Source organism: Haliotis asinina, chromosome 13 (genome assembly GCF_037392515.1).
Source record: "Haliotis asinina isolate JCU_RB_2024 chromosome 13, JCU_Hal_asi_v2, whole genome shotgun sequence".
Lineage (NCBI taxonomy): Eukaryota > Metazoa > Mollusca > Gastropoda > Lepetellida > Haliotidae > Haliotis > Haliotis asinina.
In genome coordinates, this window is record NC_090292.1 from 17,468,273 (window position 1) to 17,491,334 (window position 23,062).

General features: G+C 39.3%; 1 protein-coding gene across 4 annotated transcripts in view; it reads left to right on the forward strand.

The window, feature by feature from the left end:
• Positions 1-21,523: 21,523 nt before the first annotated feature.
• The window catches only part of LOC137259994 (kinesin-like protein KIF23), a 31,458-nt gene continuing 29,919 nt past the window's right edge, over positions 21,524-23,062 (forward strand). For 2 of the 4 annotated variants that reach the window (XM_067797671.1, XM_067797673.1), the window contains exon 1: positions 21,540-21,632. In XM_067797671.1, coding sequence (XP_067653772.1) covers positions 21,622-21,632 — 11 coding nt within the window. In that variant the 5' untranslated portion in view covers positions 21,540-21,621. Of the gene's footprint in view, positions 21,633-23,062 lie in introns of all 4 variants that reach the window. The other 2 variants (XM_067797672.1, XM_067797674.1) reach the window with 2 other exon arrangements.

A 23,062-nucleotide genomic window follows, 5' to 3' on the forward strand; every position in this document is an offset into this window, starting at 1 on the left:
GATGTTTGGGGTGTTGGGGGATGTTTGGGGTGTTGGGTGTGTTATGGGTGTTGGGAGTGTGGGGTGTTGGGGGTGTGGGGGTCACAGAACAAGCTCTAATACAGATGATGGGTCACTGTGATATCAAAATATGATACCACCTGAATGCATGATACTTTGTCAGTGTGTTCTATTTACTTACATAAACCAGGTGTAACCACTAGCAACAAACTGTTCTATATGGGCATGTTTGTGATATAAAATAGCAAATGTGAAGTTCCTGTTTTTTGTTTAGTATACTTTTCCCTATGAAAGATGGCACTTTTGTTTCAAATTTTGTAATACACTATTTTCATAAGTGTTTTTTGTTGTTTTTGTTTTTTTACTAATTATGTTTATTAGAATTACAAAGCAAGTAGCAACTTGTATTAAATGACTGGATCTCTTTCCCTTTAATGTCTTTGATGATGTGTAAGTGAACTACAATGCTGCATCAGGTGTCTTTATGTACACAAATGTCGCACTTACATTTTTCTGCATTTTAGAGCTGCCAGGGGACCTCCTGTGTATGGGGAAATGTATGCTATCTTTATGAAAGAGAACTGTTGAAGAAGTTAACCAGGAATACAAATCAACAGAATTTGATGGCAGCCATGTTCCAGGGAAAGTTAACAACATCACTAAAGATGTAACATATGTCATATTTGGGATTTCACTTTCTTAGTAAAGTACAAATTCTAGTACTTTTTTTCAGTTGAGTCCCATCCGGGATTCGAACCCGCACCCTCAGAGTCAGGCACCTGTTACATTTGACCACTTTCTAAATGGCATCGTGTAATCATCACTAAAGGTGGTGGGAATTGACAGTTATCTTGAGGGGCGACATGAAGGGTGTGTGGGTCCATTATACACGATTACTGATGTGGTTTGGATGCGTTGTGAAGATTCTGTGTCCATAGTGATGGCAGCCAAGTTCCAGAGTGAGTTGTCAACGTCATTGGTGTTGTAGTACAGGCATTTATCTGTGTGGTATAACATAAACTTACAGGTGTAGGAGTTAGCAAAAGCTGTGCCACTGTTATGTTGAGTTATTAAATAGTGGAAGAGGAGTTTTTGGAAAGAGTTTGAATGTATTTTGATGTTTTGACCTAGTTATTTATTTTCTCATTTTCTAGATGAGAATATTAACTTAGGTGATGGATGTGGTGTGTCTGTTTGCTGCCTGGTCCATGGAGTAATATAGCTGTGTAGGTGCGAGTAGGAGGATATCCACATTAATGTGACACATTTCTTTTGTGCATGAAAGATGGTGTCCACTTGTTTAATGTTGTCGATTATTTCAGTGTGGTTGAGTGCTTGTTCTCTGTTTGTTTGAATGAGCACAGGGAGACATGATAGAATGATACATTGTTGATGTTTGAGGTTTTATGTATTTGTTTGAATGAGCACAGGGAGACATGATAGAATGATACATTGTTGATGTTTGAGGTTTTATGTATTTGTTTGAATGAGCACAGGGAGACATGATAGAATGATACATTGTTGATGTTTGAGGTTTTATGTATTTGTTTGAATGAGCACAGGGAGACATGATAGAATGGGCTTCATTTCTAGAACACAACTCAAAAACCTTTCAATATCTTTCAACAGAACTTGAGAGATGCATGAAACATATCCTGAAGTGAAGCTATTTACAGATTATTGTCATTTTTATATTTCCCACTTTCCCATGGAACTGACATTAACTGCTAGGCTACGCCATCACCCCTAACACTGTTAAGGATATCAGCGATAGTTATGAACACGTACACAATATTTATGACTTGCAGAGTATGTCCGGAAATATTAATACATCACCCGATGTGTCCTTTCTTTTGTGCTTCAGTTTAGGTGTATAGTAGTGCTATATATGTTCCCCGACTTCCACTAAAGTAGACTGTCAGTTTTGTTTTGACCAGGCATGCATCGAATTCATCACCGAGGAAGACGACAAGCCCAGCAGAGGCTGAGTGGGTGAGCTGGGTTTTACTCCGCTTTTAGCTATCTTCCATTCATATTAAGGGGGCAGGGGCGTACCCAGGAAAGAAATGAAGTGTAGGCACAATTAAATATGCAAGTGCACATAAGGCACGAGACTTCAACTGGGGTTTGGGGGCATATCTTGACAGCTATGTTTTCCCGAAAAGGCGTATTTTCAACTTATCATAAAATATATTCAGTAACATAAGGAAGTAACAGAAACTGAACTGATAAATTTAGTATTCTAACAAGTGTATTAAAAACATATTTAAGCAATGACAATATAGCTCTTTCAGCAAAAGCCATTTTTGTATTTGGGCATAAAATGTTATGTTCCAGCTGATTTACTTTTGGGTACATGAATAGAGATTACATCTAGTTCTGGTTCAATGGGCAGAAGCCAGCTGTTGAGTCTACATGCAGTATTGTGAATACATATTGAATACGGGGATGCTAGCTCCTGATTTCCTTTGTATGAAAGGTGAATAACTCTCATGCTACTTTGATGTCAACATGGTGTCCAGCACTTCAGAACTCCAGACTTGTCATTTGTACAAAGAGTAAGTGCAGGCAATGGCAAGTACGCTACTGGATAATGAACTAATGAGCTTCACACATTGTACCCACGTTGGGTATCAAACACGGGTGACGAGTAAACGCTTTAACCACGGGGCTACCCAAAAACTCCCACGCATCCTTGAGAGTTCATTGAAAACCATTTTGAAGCATTACAGTTGAATAAAATACACTTGTAGAAGCAGTATACGGGGACTCCTGGGGACACTGACATACAGGTATCGCGAACTTTGCATATATAATGAGAACTACTGACATCATCTTCTTAAATACCCTTCCATTATAACATTTAAGTTGATAAAACACTCAATGAATTGCAATGCGGAACCAGACAAAGGTGGGTACATACTTATCAGAGGCATGGAATTATGATTATTATGATAATAGCGAATCATGGCCGAGGAATTATTATTGTGGTTATAATATTTAGATCTAGGAATGATATTATTAATAATAAGTGATCAAGGTGTTCTAATAGTATATTTAGAATGGGAAATAATAGATAAAGGCCTGTGAGGTAGAAAACATATACAATGTAGGAGAGGTAGGTAATCGGCTGCGGAGGAAATAAGCATGAAAGTAGGTCGTCAGAACTTAGTGGGGGCAAGTCGAGATGACTCATAGATTAGGTAAAGGGATAGGGACGGTACTATCAAGATGGAGCAACTTGTCCAGAGACCTCGGCAGCAGTTCGTAGTATTCCACGGGACATATATGGTTAGGAGGTAGATACGTTGAGTTTCTTGGAATCCACCTCACAGCATATTTCAGGAAAATGAAAATTGAAAAGACTGATGTTAAACGTGATTCTGTCTAATTAAAACACTTTCTTTCCTTCATCAGTTTCTCTAATGTAATTACTGATGGGCAATTGTGTATAAAAAAACATTGGTTCAACGAAAATGTATATTTAAACCCCCATTACCATTCCGTGTTTTAAATGTTGAAAAAGAGTCCAGAACATGTTTGCCAAGATGGAGGTACACCAGCAAAGGAGACCTGTGTGTGACTGGTAAGGTGGAGATATAAAGATAATGGTAGCAGTTTTCATGTGCATTAATAGTAACACTTATTCTATTCACTTTCATTGGCCAATCTGTTTATTAGCATTAGGTATTGGATAAACTCTCATAATTGATAATTGGTTCATTACAACGGATGAGTCATGGAAAATAATTTGTTTGCATAATTTAGCGAATATGGTTATGGGTGTTAATACACGAAACAAAAAAGGAAAACATGTAGTTCTTTTCTTAAAAAATAACTGCTCAAAATACAGTTGGAAATGTAACATATTTAAAGGATTACTAGAATGTTAACATAAGTTCCCTGGAGTCTTTAAATAAGTTCAATCATGACTGAAGAAGCTAGTAGTGCTGATGAAATTAACAGATGAAACCAACTTTGTGAAAAATACTGTTAATCCAAACAAGTGCTGCAAAATTGTTTGCGTTTGATCATGAGAAGACATGGTCGTTTGGTCGTTCAGTCGATCACCAGTCTTCGATTATTTCAATGCATGGGACCACCACTACTGTTTATAGGTTGAAATATAAAGTTAATGGCTTCTCATAAATTTATTCAAAGTAAACTTACTTTCAAGTAGAATAATGTCAAAAATTTCTAAAGTAGATACCCCCGAAGACATCACTTTCAACCAAGTTGAAATATAAAGTTAATGGCTTTTAATAAATTTCATTAAAACTGAATTTACTTTGAAGTAAAATAAAATTAAATTCTCTAACTCTTACAACCAGAGCAAAGTATGAGGCGATACGGAAAATGTAAACACATAAGACCAAACTTCCAGACGACCTTAGCTGACACTACAACTGCCTTTCTGCAGTAACTTGGGTATCACTGGGTGTGGACAGCACCCTTAACTCATTCTTACACTTCACCATGCATGCGGAGGGTTATACTTTCCCCGCTACTCGGAACATCTTGATCAGCAAAATAAACCCCCTATATCTACTGACCACATCCTTCACAGGGATAACATCCCAGGTAGCAAGCCAGCATCGGACCAAAATCGGACCGATGTCGTGTACATCATCGGCCCGACATCGGCCAACTGCATCGAACCGATGAAGTTTTGCTCATCGGATCAACGTTGGTCCAACGTCGTCATACTTCATTGGCCCAACTTCGGCCCTGCATCGGCCCAACGTCGGCATTCTTTATCGGCCCTGCATCGGCTCAACGTCGGCATTCTTTTTTCCAACCCATTACCTACTGTATTAATTATATTTTTGCTCACTGCACTTCCTCGTGGTGGTGAACCACTTATAAGTGGTCTTGATGTCTGCAGGCATCACTTTACCAGTAGCTGGTATTCAAGGATTTCTTTCATCTCTGAATGAGGCAGTCACGACACGTGTGGATGACAAGAATAATTGTTAAAAACTACATTGTTAAATCCATTACAGGCACATAAAATTGTCACAGGTTACACTGTTGTATATTCATGCTAATCTTACCCCTTTTTAAGGTTGCCAGCTACAACTTTACATTATAATGTATCATGTTGGGTGCTGCTGGCATTAATGTTATGGTTAAGACACAAATGACCGATTGTGTTAACACTGTGTTAAAATTCCAGGAAACAAATTTTGATTTCAGTGAACATAGATAATGGTTTCACAAACTCCCAAAATACATTACATACTCGTAACTCTCACTCAAAACGTATCACAAATGACTTATGTTCATTGCCCACTGAAAAGTCTAATAAAGACGTTTCACAGTGATGATGAAAATGAATATTTGCTTGTATTTAGCACATTGAAATGAAACTCCAAAGTTGTATTTAGCCTGTTCATCACTGAAACCGGGCTCAGGTTAAGGGACATATTGGCATATGTACAGACAAAAATTATGCTATGTAGGAAGTCATTTGGAAAAGGTAGCAGATACAAAAGACAATATTATAGATACTTAGATATTCCATTAAATTCCATTCAGCACTTTCAGTGTTTACGAATGGTGTTTCAAAGTAACAGTTCGGTCCTGAAAGTTTCAGATGTCTGTCTGACCCACTGAAAATTCACAGGACCCACAGAATAAAGTTAAACAAACATTTGAGATTTAACATTTCTCAAAATTGGCATTCAAATTATTAACATTATATAATGACAAACATTATAAACATAAATTTATAGACACTGAACAAGTGTCACATGCCACAAATAACAACTTCAGACAAAGTTATTGTGATATATTCAGTCAGACACTGGGGCCAGCAAGTTGATAACTTCTGCCAGATTTGTCAGAGGGTCAGACACTATTCGTGAACACTGCACTTTATATATAAATATTTATGTATATTTATCTGGAGCCCTACATGAAGCTGTGATCAGAACACAAAGTGTTCAACAGTTCAAGACTAAAGGATGGGTGTTGTTTATATGTATGATATTTTACTGCAGACGTTTGCTTTCAGTTTTCAACTTCAAAGAAACAGTTTCTTTCTAAATAGTTGGATGGAATGTGCAAAAGACTGTTATAGATGCATAATTGTTTGCATTGTTGTTAAATACAATCGGAGGCTTTATGGACAATATTGTGAGCAAGCTTTCCTTGTTATAACATGTTGTTGCAGTCCTATCAATGTATGTATATCGAAAAGATAGATGTTTTCCATATAGAACAACTAAATATGGCATATGTAATGTAGGTAATTTGTATCAACTGTCAAGCAATTTTGCTTGATCATAACATGTCTTCCCTCAGCATTGCAAAAGTGAAAAACCAACATATCAAATTCAGGTTTCAAAATTTTACTTTACAAAATATGAACATGATGTTCTTCAGATCGAATTTGTTCATTTTTCGGACACCTTTAGTAATACTCCGGCAATAACACGGCACCATAAGTGAGCTTCACACAGTAACCATGAAGGCAATCGAACCAATGTCTTCAGCTTAAGGAGCAAACACATGAACCACAAGGTTATCCCATCATCCCTTTTCTTCGCAGTTTATGGAGGCAGTTGTGGTAGGTGAAGAGGTGATTTTTATCAGACAGCTTCTGTGAAATAAACACACAGTATCACTATTATTGTAACATTCAATTAACAATAACATCTTGGAATTCAGTGTTATTGAACATCTAGTTCATGAAAAAAGTATTTTTTGATGCTTGCACTGAATGCTGAATACTCAATTTTGCTCTTTTCTTACATTTTCCCTTCTTCATCATTTTCAGCTGCATGAAATTTTAGTAATCTTATGAACATTTTTATAAAAATACACAAATCATCTATGGTCATTTACAACAATTGTGAACATGAATTACTTATTTCTACCATCACGCGTTCAGATCACTGACCTTCCTAACTCTCTGCATACTGACACAGCATTTCATGATAATATACTTATTACTTATATTGTATTGTTAGAGAATACACAACATTTATATTAATAGGAATATGAACTCACTAAATAAACATCCATGCAGTAAGGAATCCTGATGTTTTTGCCTTTACCGGAATCGAACCGGCGACTAAAGACTTATCTTTTAGACTACCATTCAAAAGCTTCATTACATCAGATGTCAGCATTAGAAATATACACATTGTTGTAATGCACACCAAAGTATGAACCCATCATACAGCGGTGTGCCATATATTTAGGAACAAACATGGCTGACGTCACTGGCGAAACGCACAGTAGCGTCAAATTCAAACTCGCATAAAAGTAAATTACTTTAGTACTTACCTCAATATTTAGTGATGTATCCCTTCGTAGCAAATATTTTCCTCAGACGACGAAGGAATAGACAAATGTAGGTTTCTGATATAGTTCACAGATATATTTTCCCACACATGTCGATTTCTTGCTCCAAGTCACACGGGACGTAAACAATACGTTGTCCCAATCGATTTTTCAGTAGTATCCAACAATTTTCTATGATATTGGCATCTGGAGACTGTGCTGGCCACAACATGTCATTGCTGTCATTTCTTTGTTTACATTCTGGTACGATAGGGGTCTGTGCACAGAAGCATTGTCAATTTGAAATATATGATTTCCATTCGGGAAATGGCGGACAATAACGGGCCATAACTGTGAGTGTGAGTCAAGACTATCAGTGTATTTCTGAGTATTTATGTTACCTTCCACAACAGTTAGTGTCCTTCACCTGGTCTTCTCCACACATACACACGGTTATTTTCTCCAATAACTATTTTACATTCATCACTGAATATGACGCTCTTCAATAAGCCCGCCATCGAACTTTTCCTCTGGCCCAAGTGAGACGGTTTTTCACATTCACTTCACTAATCCTGATGTTCTTTCGAACGATACGTCTGTGATAATCATATTCGAATAATTTCCTTTGAATTGTACGCTTGGAGACAATTCTTACCCTATTATGGTTAAATGCTGAGGTAATTTCTGATAATGGAGAAATGCGACTGCTTTTCACTAACTTTAAAAGTCGGCGAGTGTCTCGGTAAGCGATCGGCGATGTCCATTTCTACGCCGATTTTCTGTGCTTCCACGTTCTCGAAATCGTATTCCTGGGTAGACAAGGATCACTAGATATTTCACTGTATTTTCGTGCTGTTGGAACTTCGCTACGATTAAATCTTAGACGACCTTTGACAATTCACTATTCTTCCCCGTGCTACCGGAAATTGTCAGTGTAAACAAGCAGACGACAGAATATGTCATGTGACTGTCACGTGCTCAAAGAGAAGGTTTTAGTTTAGCGTCAGATTAAATTTTTTTTTTCAATTTTTAGCGTCAGGTAACTGTTACCTATGACTTACAGACTCTGGATTTCAAATGAACACTAAAATTTTCAGATTGTCACTATTGGGAATATTTTCCTGAATTTACATGTATCAGTATCGTTGAACAGCAGTGGCCCGCTGCCGGCTCAGCGCTGTTCAACGATGCCGATATTAGCCGACGGTGTCGACCATCAGCCGACGTCGGCCCGATGATGGCATGCTACCTGGGATAGTACCTGGAGATTGTTTACATCTGAACATCGAAGTCGTGCCGATGATTACGAACATCATGAACGTGCGCCATGAAGAAGTTTATGAGCCATAATTGAAAAATTTAAACACATTTTTTTTTAAAAAAATGATGTTATATCTGGCGCACGTTCGTAATCATCGGCACGACTTCGATGTTCAGATGTAAACAAACTGCAGGGGCATGACTTGTGACACTCTCCTAGAGTGACTATCTTTTCCTAAAAACATAAGCTATTGCCCCGACAACACCTCATACCTAAACGCATTCAACACGGGTGGTCAAAGATGGATAAGTATAAAATTGTAATAGTAGGAACTAAAAAGAAATCTCACCGAGACGGGTGCTTGTTCCAACGACGCCATGTTTTGCTGCGTGAGTTTCCGCTCGCGACCGAAAGATCTCCGAAGATGGCCGATCGTGTTTCCAGTATTACCGACATTGCTTCCGATAGGGCCGATGTATTTCTGTTATTACCGCTAAATTACCGATATCGCTGCAATTGTTTCGCGAGTGGGCTGCGTTTGTTTACATTTGAGATGCAATTCCTTCAAATTTGCTGTAATTCCTTCAATTACTTAGGGGGGCCTGAGCATGGCTTTCTCGGAATGGAGCCCAAGTGACCACGGACACTTGTAGTGTGTAACCCATGTCCAGGCAACCTTTGGTCGTCCAAGTATACCCTACACCCGGATACTGTGGGGTGAAATACATCGGCAATATAACATATATAAATAGAACATCGTCAAGTTATTGAAAAACGGCTAACAAAGTTTCTTCGTACCACCAAAAGTTAGCGTGGTTGGCGTTGATTCACAGATACTGAGATTTCACCTTTTTTCTGTTCATTTTTCAGAATAAAAGTTGCTATGATAGTGCATTCGTCACGTGCCAGCACTAGGACAGATTATTTCGCTTGGAGACACATGGGAATAGTGTTCCCTGAATGACAGACAGTACAGTGAATATCGCCTCGTTCTGAGATGATTGCATGGGAAAAGAAGACGCTGTGGACATAACAAAACATAAGTCTCATTAACCTATTCAGACTATGACCTACTTTTCAGCCGATCCGAATTTTCTCGTGTGAAAGTGTAAATCGACACTTCCAACAATTCTAGTTAAACTGAATTTCAATTCCTTGTTTCATAAGAAAATGATATTTATAAATGAATTGTAATTATAAACTTTAAGAACACCGTCTTTCTATACTTTCTGTCGAGGTTCAGGCAGCATATCTTAACTATGGAATTGCAGACTGTCCCTGTTTGATGAGGTCGTAAAATAAGTCACAGTGCATCTGGCTCACTGGTTAAACCTGTTAGGTATTTTTTGCGCTTATTCACCGTAGTCCTGTGACGCACAACGAGGTTGATGGAATATCAGTTCCGTCAGAGACCGCCAAACTTTTCTAGCGGCAGAGCCTCGTTTTGAGATTTCATCGAGTTCTAGGTTTCCGTTTGTCAGAGCTCGCTTTACGACAGAGCACACCGTACGACGTGTTTGCTAGGATTAGAAGGAGCTTAGTGTTGCAATATTCACGTGGATAGACTTATCAAATCATACTGATTAATATTTATGCATCCAGTTAGCTGACATAGTTTAAACATTCTGGACTGGCTATCGCACTAAGTTGCGCAATAGGACGGAACCAAGTGAACAGGAAACGAGACTGTTCTCTAGTCAATGTTTTGACATGACACAAAGAATAGGATAGTACAAAGCAGCCACGTGCATCATGATTCGAACCCGAACCAGTGACCGAATGCTTCAACTACTAGCCCTCCATATTGCCTCATGGGGTTACAACATAACTGATATTCAACTGTGTGCGAAAAGTAGACCTATGTTCTAAAACTCAACAAGAAGAGATATATATGTTGCATTTATCTCTAAGGCGTTCAGCCATTGCATTACATTCATACTTCTGGGAGTGGCGATGGGGTAGGTTGAAGACCTATTCTACCCCGGACCTTCACGGGTCGAGGGGTGGGACGGACAACCTGGATACACTGAATTGATGAATAATGAGTTGGACCCGTGTACCCGTCTCAAAACCCGGACCCGTTATGATCATGTGGTTAATAGGTTAAACAATGTAATGTGTTAAAAGGGTGTATTGTCTTTGAAGATTTAGACATAATTTTCATTCGCCTGTTTTGAATGTAATGCATTGTTGAGATATTGGACAACTCGATTTTTTTTGCCTCAGAGCTGAAGACATTCTCTTCCAACAGAGGTTACTGCTGTCATATCTTCCTACGTAACCCCTTGCGGCAAAAAATCACAACAGGAGTTATCCCCCTTGTTACTATCCAATCTGAACACGAGTTTAATAGACTTAGCTCCAACATGGCGGCCCCCATGGAGTTGGCTAGTCAACGTGCGAAGGAAAGATTCGGTATTTCATGTTTCACTGAAAAACAGAAGCTGGCAATAGAGAGTGCAGGGATCAATCGCCATGATGTGTTTGTAGAAACAAAAACTGGTAGTGGCAAGTTTTCCAGATGCATTCGGAAATTACTGAGATCTTGCGAATGATCTCTCTTGAAACAAAGTCTCTGATTGCACAACTAAATCTGAACGCCTCCAATCGCGAGTCTTGAACACTCGCACCATGAAAGGGCCGTATTAGAACAGAGGTTACGTAGGAAGATATGACAGGAGTAACCTCTGTGGGAAGAGAATGAGCTGAAGAATATATTGCCATTTCTTACAATTTGATGTCAGGAGTTAACATGCCTAATGGTTACAGGCCTGTAAAGACACATTTCCGAAAGAGAGAGCCTCGACTGATGTGGCTCTCCCGGCAATAGTTACAGCTGCGTGTACATGGAATGTGGCTCTCCCGGTTATGTTGTCAAAACATGCTTAGTGATTCAAACCCATTACCGTATTTAACAATGCAATGCATGTTTCCTCATAATTCTATTCAGATTACAACATGTTTTGTTTCTATGATTAGCACAACATTATATACTAATAGGTATATTATATACAATAATAACACATGGTGATAAGCACATAAGCTGTGTCTCCTCACATATAAGAAGTGTACCAAAGGTCAGTTATTCAAACTGTAATGCAATTTCAATTAGCAGAAAGTATAAACGATATAACCTACTGATCAGAAAGGTTCATCAGTATCCTAACACCGACATTTCGCCACCACCCCACCCTAGGCCTACCCCATCCCACACCCTCGCACTCACACACGTTCTCTATCATACATATCGCTCTGGCCAATACACCCAATATTTGAACCTTTTAAACAGACGTGTACATGTCAAGGAAGGCACGGGCGTTAACAGCGGTGCTCAATCATGTGTGTCACTTCACCATATGTTCCTAATTATCTCACTACATTATGACAGAAGAAGAAAAGAAGACGATATTTTCAGTGTCACATGCTCTTACAATAAGATCATTAAAGGCTCATAAAACATACAGGCACATTTAGTAAAAAAGGCCTACTAGACACTAATAGTGTTGTTAAAATACATGGTTTGATTAAAATGGCATCAGGGAGGATAAGGGAGAGTGGAATGAGGTGACATGGAGAGACCCCAGAACTTAATAAGGTTTTTATGCTTTGCGCCGGAACATGTGATATATACTACTCAAATTAATCCAAAGAACGCCTAGGGTTTTTGTGATAAAGAAAACACATAAGATTGGATGAAAACGAATTTTATTGATGGTTATGGTCAATTCATTGCAGAAACTAAATCAGATGAATTCAGATCAAACACAAGACTGTATGGACACAATGCATCTTCTACCGTGATAGGGGTCACTCCCAAAAGTCACAGGAACGAGTGTCCTCCAGAACCGTGTGACCCACCCTCTATTGTCAATGCAGGCGAGGCACCGTCGTGTCAAGAACCACCATTGTTGCAGGAATTGCAACAGCTTTGCAGTGTATATTGGGGGCTGATGATTGACCCTTACGCGTTGCCCCAACACGTCCCACAGGTGTTCAATGGGCGCTAGATCGGGTGAATGGGCCGGCCATTGCATATTGCTGACGTTGTTTTGTTGCAGGAAGTCAGTGAAAACCCTCCCACGTCTTGTAAAATGGTTGCTTGACCAATGACGTTTAGGGCTGGAATAATGAGGGGTTGCAAAATCTCATCCCGATACCTTATGGCAGTCAGATACCCTTGGATGTGATAGAGAGGAGTGTGATGACCATTGCTGAAGCCTCCCCACAGAATATCTGACCCTCCACTAAACCTGTGTCGTTACCTAACCATTACGTCGGAAAACCTCTCACCCGGACGCCTGTACACGTGAATACGGCCATCACTGTACTGCCAACAAAATTTAGACTCTTCAGTGAAGAGCACATTGTTCCTATTCCAACGCAAATGGCGTCTGGCCAATGCTAAACGGTTGACTCTGTGACGTGGAAGTAGTGGTGGACGTACAGTTTGATGTAGACTAACAACTAGTCTCTGAAATGAACATATTTTACTGAAGAAAACGTTCGTAGTAAAAAAAAAAATAATATAATGAAATGGAGCCCTGAGACTTTCTTCATTTTCAGAAGCTAAGAAAATCTAGACTTGCCACATTTCTAGACTTGCGTGGGCTTTCTTGGATATATTTACTTCAGGTTCTGTACCACAGACTAAACTTGATGTCGTGACCTTAAATTGCTCTCACGCAGACGGTTCCTGATAGTCTGATGTTTGCAGTGACAGTTCTTTGCCGCAATGCTGTGATGACGATGAATCTGTCCTGTCTTCGAGTTGTTATTCGTGGACGGCCTGGGCGGCGTTGTTCACGGACTTCTCCAGTTGTCTGGAAACGAGCCCATTGTCTGTGAATAACCGAGGATGAAACATTTAAGTCTTCTCGCTGCCACACATATGGTTATCCCTTCCTGGATCCACCAACCAGTTCTCTCCCTCTCGGCAATGCTTAGACGGCGACCTCGAGGCATGGTTTTCAACATGTGACTGATCTGTGTTCCAAAGGTTGCTTATAATGTGAATTTATGCATGATGTTCAGGGAGATTCGCACTACCACGTGCTTTGAATGGTTTGTGTATATTCCGAAGAATAAGATCCACGGAAACCTCTATTTGAAACTCAAAATTGTGTACCTTCTTACTTCAAACCCCTCAAAATTCTGTTAGGTTATCCTAACATAACGTGACCTTTAAACCCTTACCAGTTGTCTCTGTAAATTTTCCAGCATATCAACCAAGAGCATCTGACCCAAAATTACCGCTTTTCCTTGGATTCTTTTGAGTAGTATATTAGAGTGGCAAGCGGTTTGCATAGGTCGCTTGATGCCATAAGATAGATGAGTTGGTTGACTGGTCTGAGCTGGATAAAAGAGGGGTCCAATCTAATTATTTTCAGCCAAAGATCATACCTTATGTCTGAGTATAATGGACAAACGACGAGAAAATGGACCTCGTCCTCCACACTGTTAGTGTTACAGCGGTGACATGTTCTTTCTTCTAAAGCAACATTGGGGCGAGCAAACCTTGAATTCTAACTCCACCTGTAAGGGGAGGGTCCCACACCACAGTTTACTCAGGTGACTATGTTGATATCTGTCCATGATAATACTTACATATGGTTCAGTACTGAGTTTATGCTTAAATAGACGCCATGTACGAAGTTTATTGTCGTTTGGGTCTCTATCATTCCATAATTGTTTAAGCCATTCTTGATGATACAACATCTCGCCCCGCACTGCTAAGTTTGGGGTTTTACTCCCAGCCGATAAGAAAAAACGACATGCGCGGTTCTGTATCTCATTGATGCAACTACATTGACATGGTCGGACAAGAACCCGATGTGGCAGGTATATTACAGAACCATTGAAACACATGCTAAAGCAGTGTCAATCTTGTTATAAACTATTTACCCACCACCAACCCATTTACGCGTGTACTCAATATAAGACAAACCTAACCCTGATCATGCGAGATTTCAAATGTATTGAAATGCATGTCCTACAATCACAACATCTACTTATGTTACACATGCTGGAAGCGAAATGACAACAATGGCCAGATTTACACACCTGTGAAATATATGGAAGTGCAGAGTTGATTGTTCGTTTATTTTAACAGCGCTTTAAATGTATCTAATCTGAAAGCCAGGTGATACGTAGATTCAAACGTTGTTCATATGGCCGCTGGATAATATGTACATTTTCTAACATTAGTAAATTTGGGTAATACTCTCATTTTGTGCAGTGTAAGAAGTTACTTACATGCGTTAAAGACAAACAAGATTGATTCAGTGTCAATTTAAGTGGGGACGTTATTTTACCGGTTACGGTAATCCATTAATTAATTAACGTATTGGAAATGTGGCTTTACCAGCTACAGCCATGTAATTGAAACGTGGCTTTACCGACTACAGCCATGTAACTGAAATGTGGCTTTACCGACTACAGCCATGTAACTGAAATGTGGCTTTATCGGCTGCAGCCATGTAACTGAAATGTGGCTTTATCTGCTACAGCCATGTAACTGAAATGTGGCTTTATCTGCTACAGCCATGTAATTGAAATGTGGCTTTACCGACTACAGCCGTGTAATTGAAATGTGGCTTTATCTGCTACAGCCATGTAACTGAAATGTGGCTTTATCTGCTACAGCCATGTAACTGAAATGTGGCTTTATCTGCTACAGCCATGTAACTGAAATGTGGCTTTATCTGCTACAGCCGTGTAACTGAAATGTGGCTTTACCGACTACAGCCGTGTAATTGAAATGTGGCTTTACCGACTACAGCCGTGTAATTGAAATGTGGCTTTATCTGCTACAGCCATGTAACTGAAATGTGGCTTTATCTGCTACAGCCGTGTAACTGAAATGTGGCTTTACCGGTTACAGCCGTGTAATTGAAATGTGGCTTTATCTGCTACAGCCATGTAACTGAAATGTGGCTTTATCTGCTACAGCCATGTAACTGAAATGTGGCTTTACCGGTTACAGCCGTGTAATTGAAATGTGGCTTTATCTGCTACAGCCGTGTAACTGAAATGTGGCTTTACCGGTTACAGCCGTGTAATTGAAATGTGGCTTTATCTGCTACAGCCATGTAACTGAAATGTGGCTTTATCTGCTACAGCCATGTAACTGAAATGTGGCTTTACCGGTTACAGCCGTGTAATTGAAATGTGGCTTTATCTGCTACAGCCATGTAACTGAAATGTGGCTTTATCTGCTACAGCCATGTAACTGAAATGTGGCTTTACCGGTTACAGCCGTGTAATTGAAATGTGGCTTTATCTGCTACAGCCATGTAACTGAAATGTGGCTTTATCTGCTACAGCCATGTAACTGAAATGTGGCTTTACCGGTTACAGCCGTGTAATTGAAATGTGGCTTTATCTGCTACAGCCATGTAACTGAAATGTGGCTTTATCTGCTACAGCCATGTAACTGAAATGTGGCTTTACCGGTTACAGCCGTGTAACTGAAATGTGGCTTTATCTGCTACAGCCATGTAACTGAAATGTGGCTTTACCGGTTACAGCCGTGTAATTGAAATGTGGCTTTACCAGCTACTGTCATGTAATTGAAATGTGGCCTTCCCGGCAATGGTGATTTATAAAATGTGGCTTTCCCTGCCTGTCACCCCGCCCAATGGGTATCCAGAAAGGATAGTGTAATTGGGGTAGAATTTGTGGACCCGTCCCAGCCCTAGTGTGTTACCCTTTTCTCGGGTAACACGTCATGGCTCAGTTTGCCATTGTGATACTTTGTCTCACTCTCGCACCTTGGTGACCTTGGTGATAATAAACTATAAACTATCCGATTATGACAAAAAATGACAAATTACATTGTTACAGCTAATACAGTGAAACTCTTAATTCACCCTGTACATTGCTCTATTTGCCACTGTAATACTTTGTCTCACTCTCGCACCTTGGCGACAATAAACTTTGCAATTATGAAAGAATGACAAATTACATTGTTTAATCAGCTAATACAGAGAAGCTCTAATTCATCCTGTACATTTCATTCTCGTAATTCTGTTCCCGCTTAAATTTGTCATATACACCTTTTTCGTGAGACCATTACGTGAGCCATATGACGGCAAATAGACATATCAATATTTCCGTAGCAAGCGAAAGGTATATTTTACAGCGTAAGTAGCAGAACCATCAATAATATTTGTCTATGCTCATGTTAATAACGACATAATTAATGACAATCTTACCTTCTTGTTGGAATTACTCGTAAACATCTACGCCAGACTTGCAACAGCCGTCTGCTTACTTCGAGTCACGCGCATCAAAAACTTGTGCAACGGAAGTGTGTTCTGATTGGTGTAACACGTAACCATGACAGCACGTGGCGGTGCTGGCAAAGTCCAGTGGGGCATAATTATACAACGGGTCAAATCTGAAGTGACAGGTTTTTTTAAAGTCTATAAAGAGCCTAAGACGACGAAGGCAGCATTGCAGAGAACGATACCTTGGTATGTTAGCCTTGTGGGTGGCGCTTTGTCTTGTTAGGCAAAGATCGGGGTTCGATCTCACTTGGAAACGAATCCTCGGTTTCCGAAGCAGTACAGCGGCGATTAAGCCACCTTTCCCGTCGAAATATATTTACAATAAGACTTGGTAGCCTTGTGGTTAAAGTGTTCGCTCCTCATACCGAGGATCCGAGTTCGATTCTCTTCAGGATACAGTAGCCTTTGCAGCCTCATGTGTACTCTATAAAATATTGATACAACGTCATTACAATAACCATTAGCGGTAAGACTGAAACAGATTTAAGTGTACAGTTGATGCCAATTTTAGCATCGTGTATAAAAACATTTTTAAATTATACCAAATGTAATTTTAACTGACGTCGAAACAACCTGAACTGATTCACCTTCGATGTGACCTCCAGGATCGACAGGTATCATATATTTTTCAGACAGATTAAAAACTTGTGAAAAAAAGGGATAAAAATCGCAAGGCCACAACATCATTTTAGTCGCCTCTTACGACAAGTATGGATTGCTGAGGACCAATTATAACCCAGATTTTCACTGGCTCTGTGCTCGTAGGAACTGCGTAGACCGATCATTTACAGACAGCCGTCACAAAGTTAGAATATTTTCTAATGTGGTGTTAAACAATAAACAAGCATTTCAGATATGTTCTCATCCAGACTGGTGCCGGAGAGCACGAATAACAGATTCATCAACATAATCTAAATCAGTTTCTAATCATTTCCCAATTTTTACGTATCAAAGGGTGGTCACGTGATGGTTGTGAAACTTGCTGACCTGGTTGACCCAGCTGTGACATGTCATCGCATCCCAGCTGGGTGGTTTGATGCCCATGCTTTTGATCACCGAATTATCTGGTCCAGACACGATTTTTAATAGGTCGCAAAAATATATAGCTGGGATATTGCTGAGTGTGGCGTTAAACCACAAACAAAACAAAAAGTATTGTAAGACATGGTTATTCGATGGTGAGGTTTCCATTCGTATTTTGTAGCGAGACCTGACCCGTGAAGGTCCCGGGGTAGAATAGGCCTTCAGCAACCCATGCTTGCCATAAAAGGCGACCACGCTTGTCGTAAGAGGCAACTAACGGGATCGGGTGGTCAGACTCGCTGACTTGGTTGACACGTGTTATTGGTTCCCAATTGCGCAGATCGATGCTCATGCTGTTGATCACTGGATTGTCTGGTCCGGACTCGATTATTTACAGTCGCCATATAGCTGGAATACTGTTGAGTCCGGCGTAAACCTAAACTCACTCACTCAGTGTAGAGAGAACTACGGTCAAACGTATTTTTATGCGGGTATGTTAGGTGATATTATATACATTATATCAATGAGTATCTCATAACAGGTGACGAGCACATCTCAAGCAACATGGGGTGATAGGGTAGCATAGTGCTGAACGCCTTCGGTTGTCACCCGACGAACAGGGTAAGAGTTTTCTCAAGCGATTTAACTGAACACAGTAACAAATAAACTGATTCGTGGATTTATAAGTGAATATTTTCTATTGCGTGACAGTTAACATATATGGGAAGGGTATCCTGTTTATGCCTGAAATACGACACTGCGTTTTTCTGATGAGGCGTCGTTTTGAAACAATATTTCATATTTCTATTTGACAGTTTCATCAATTCTTTGCCCCATCATATTTAAACATGTCTCTAAATATTGACACTTACTATATTTCACACAAATAGCGGTGTATTATGGAGTCATACACTGCCCTTAAGACTTGTGAGTAAACAACGCCATTATGAAACATCCACTCTGTGGAATACAGAACTTTCGGATTCGGAACTTTCACCCAAATTTACAGGACCTCGATCTAAACGAAACTATCATCTTGAAACAGTCAAACCAGAGACTATATAATAGATTATATGGTATCCGGTCAAATTAGGGATACTCTACAACAGGGACAGGTCACTCGCTTGCTTTCTTTACCATTTGTACAAATTTACGTGTGCCTCGTCATGCTCCAGCACACACAGTGACTTGGCTCGTTCCCAGCGCTGCTTCAGTTGTGTTTTTTTAGAACTTCAGCCAGTTCATAGTATCAGTTGGAATTTTACAATGAATAAATGAATGAATTATAATAAGAATTAAGAGCAATAATTATGTGAATGAATGAAAGATATGAAGAAAAAGAATAAACACCTTTCCAGTTTTGTCAAATAATAAGATCAGCAAGAAAGAACTATGGAACTATAACCTATAACAAGCATCAATGGCGAATCAGATCAGATCGGCAATACATCATATTTTCATAGATCTCAAATACACTCTCACATTTTGTTTTAGACTATGAAACTATCGCCATTACTTGCAAACACATTTCACCTGATACTATATTTTCCTCATATGAATTAAAGGTGTATGTGAAAGATGTTTTTGATGTAATAACTAGAAACACTCAAACAACGGCGTGAAGTTTTTCAATGGCGGATCAGAGCAGATCGGCGATATGTCACATTTTTCATACACCTCAAATACACCCTAACATTCAGATTATGAAACTACCACTGTTACGTGCAAACACACTTCACCTGATAGTATATTCCGCTCATATGAATTACAGGTGTACGTGAAAGATGTTTTGGAAGAAATAACTAGAAACACTCAAACAATGGCGTGTAGCATTTCAATGGCGGACCAGAACAGATCGGCGAAATGTCATATTTTTCACACACCTCAATTACACCCTAACAATTTCTAAGCCATAAAACTGTCACTACTACCTGCAAATACCTTTCAAATACAGATATATGTTTCCTCCTAAAAATTAAACGAATGTGTGAAAGAAGTTTCGGCACAATTTAGTCTATCTTCGCGGTGAATCGAGAATGGAAGCCAGTGAGCTAGAACACACCGACCTGACACTTTACTACAAATCTACTGTCCTAATACGGACACTATTACCAATTATTTAACTGAAGTGACAAAATAGTTAGCCTATCTTCTACATGTAGGATTTCAGTTGTTACAACACTCGGGGAACTTAATCAGCTGTTGAAAATAAACCGGGCTCAATCTTAAATACAACGCTGTCACCATGTTGACTACACTGGTTACGTAACGACCCGAGACATACGTTCTTTTCTAGGAGTTTCTTCTCCCCTTCTATGTAGGCTCCCTGGTCAAATTGAGCCGTGTTTGGCTGAATGAGAAGATGATTTGTTACGTGCTTCTTCTAGTAATGCTGACTACATTAAAAATATTATTCCCCCAACTTTTGATTATCAGGGGTGCGTGGTCGAGTTTTTTTTCAAATTAGATTTCCTTCACCAAGGCACATTCTTCTTCTAAACGTGCATCGCAGATGAAATTCTGTTCACAAATTAGATCGCAACAACATTTGCAGATAAAATATAACCTGTATTTTCTCATTTAAAAACACTTTTGACTTTAACACAATAATATTTTGAGACCAATTAAGTTTTTTCGCCCCAAGCTGGACAATAATGGCTTGATTGACAGCTGTCGACCGTGGCTGAAGACATTGTGTTTGTGAAACTCCTAACAGTGGTGTCTTAATCCCAAAACAACACTCCACATTCAGGGAGATTCGTTGGGCGGATTGTCGTTGACGGTATGACGTAATCAATTTCCCGTTTCACCCCTTTGATTTTTTGTAAAGCCCAATAACCAAGATCGGTCACGCAAATCAACATGGAAATTAGAGAGAAAATAAAGGTTACAGATTTCCGGATGTCGTTAATGATACCCCTTAAATACTTCAAAAGAGAGTGAGTTCAGTTTTACGCCATCTATATGGCGGCGGTCTGTAAATCGATAATCGAGTATGGACCAGACAATCCAGTGACCAACAGCATGAGCATCGATCTATAAAAGTAAAAGTGAATGATGTACATTTGCTTGGTGATTGTTGAGGGAAGAGCTCTATAGATGTAACCATACCTTTCCAAAACAACTTATTTCAGTAGTTAATTATTCATTTCATTCTCGTAATTCTTTTCCCGCTTAAATTTCTCTCATATATATTTTCGTGCCTAATATAAACATGTAACGTCAGTAGAAAACTATACAATACATCCCCGTCCGATGGCCAGGTTGTAAATTGATATTTATATTTTAATGTTTAAAAGTTAAACTTTTTGTAATTTAATTTTTTCGGTATACTTTTAACCAACAATTAAATTAAAAAGTGACAAGGTGTAGTGAAAAGAGGTATTTTTAGAATGTGTTCATGCATGTCGAATGATTTCACGTGCATCGACGAAATCATGAGCGTGAAAGTACTTTCTGTCCGCCATGTTTATTACGAAAACGTTGCCGATGCCAATTCGAGAAAAATGAAGCGACTCTACTTTGAAGACCCCCGAACCCCGACAAAACAAGACATATGCACTCGCATGGTGCGGGAGCGACTCAAGAGGAGGTAATTCTAAAATACCGTGGCGCTGATTGGCGCGATTTCATTGGCTGTTTTGTCCTCCGCGCAGCAAATTCAAACCCCGGAAATCTATCCGCTCGTGTATTGTTTGGGTAATGGCCTTCAGGTAATTTCACTGTTTTGAAGAAAGAAATCGCGATATTGCCGTGAAAATGAAGCCACAGTGAGTATTTGAAGTTTAGATTGTGATGCATGATGCTATAGCTTCAAGATGTGTTCTCTCAAAGTCCGCGATTGTTACTTTTGTCAACGGAAAGTTCAAATAATTGATGATGAATTCGACATGGATGGGTTGAAAAAAAAACGGGATGAGTTTGTCACACAAATGCCCTCGGTATTACATTTCACAAGTCTGGCAAAGTCCCAACCGATGATTATTGATTTTGATGACAGATATCCGACTCCGTCTGCCTCTGTCATCAGTAAATATACACTGATGATATTTCAAAGGTTTGGGTTAGTATCTCGTATTCACTTCTATGCAACCAGCACTGATAGCAGTTGTGATTGTCAGTTGTCTGACAGTCTGTGAGGAATCGAAAAACATGTCTTAACCCGCAAAGCCATAAAAGTAACAAGTGGAAATAAATACACTCCCCTAAAATTCACGAAACTTCACCGAATTATTACGACAATTTGTAAGGTTAATACGATTTACCATGGCATCCAAACACTACCGAGTACTGTACCTGAAAATTTGGAAAGGGCCCATCTGGCATGTTTCCAATGCTACACCTAACAGCAGGAAGCATGTTTATAAAATTGACATGCATAGTCTGAAATTGAAATGTAGGGAGTTGCTGAAGGACATGTTCGCCATCCAAGCAAAACAAGAAGGCTAAAAGAACCAAAACTCTAAACGTACCTAGCCCTATCTCGAAAACCCTAACCATAAAGGATTATTGGAAAACATCATAAAATAGTCACAAAATAAGCTTGCAAACATATTCTAATTTCTATGATCTCACCAAATATAAGGTATGATGTAATGTCATTAAACTTTATAATATTCAATGGCAATTATCACCAGGTGATGATACCAATAAAAATCATCCATGAAGCAAAGTACAAATTCCAAATCATGTGATGCACTCTTTACTATCACATTCACCCCAAATGAGTGTGTTTTTCTTTTACCTCTTTCAAGAAAGAATATTTTGGGAAAATGTATGAAGTTGCGACTCTGGACTTTATTTCAGTTGCAGATGAAAACTGATTTTATCAATAGCAAATTTGTATCCTATGTATAAACGACCAGGGTGCCCTTTCACAAAGCCTAAGGTCTCATAACTGTTCTCGTAGCACTTCTACTTCCTATCTTACAGTATAGGAGGTACGAATGCTACAAGAAAAGTTATGACACCATGGGCTTATGAGAGCAGGGCCCAGTGGTCACAGTCATGTTACTAAGTTCGAAGTGATAAATGCATCATTGCATATTCATATCCTGTAAACAATACATTCTTGTAATTACCATAATCAGTGTTCAGGATGGTGTTTCAAAGTAACAAGACATTGGGTCCTGTAAGTTTCAGATGTCTGTCTCACCCACTGAAAATTCACAGAACCCATAGAATAAATTTGAACAGACAG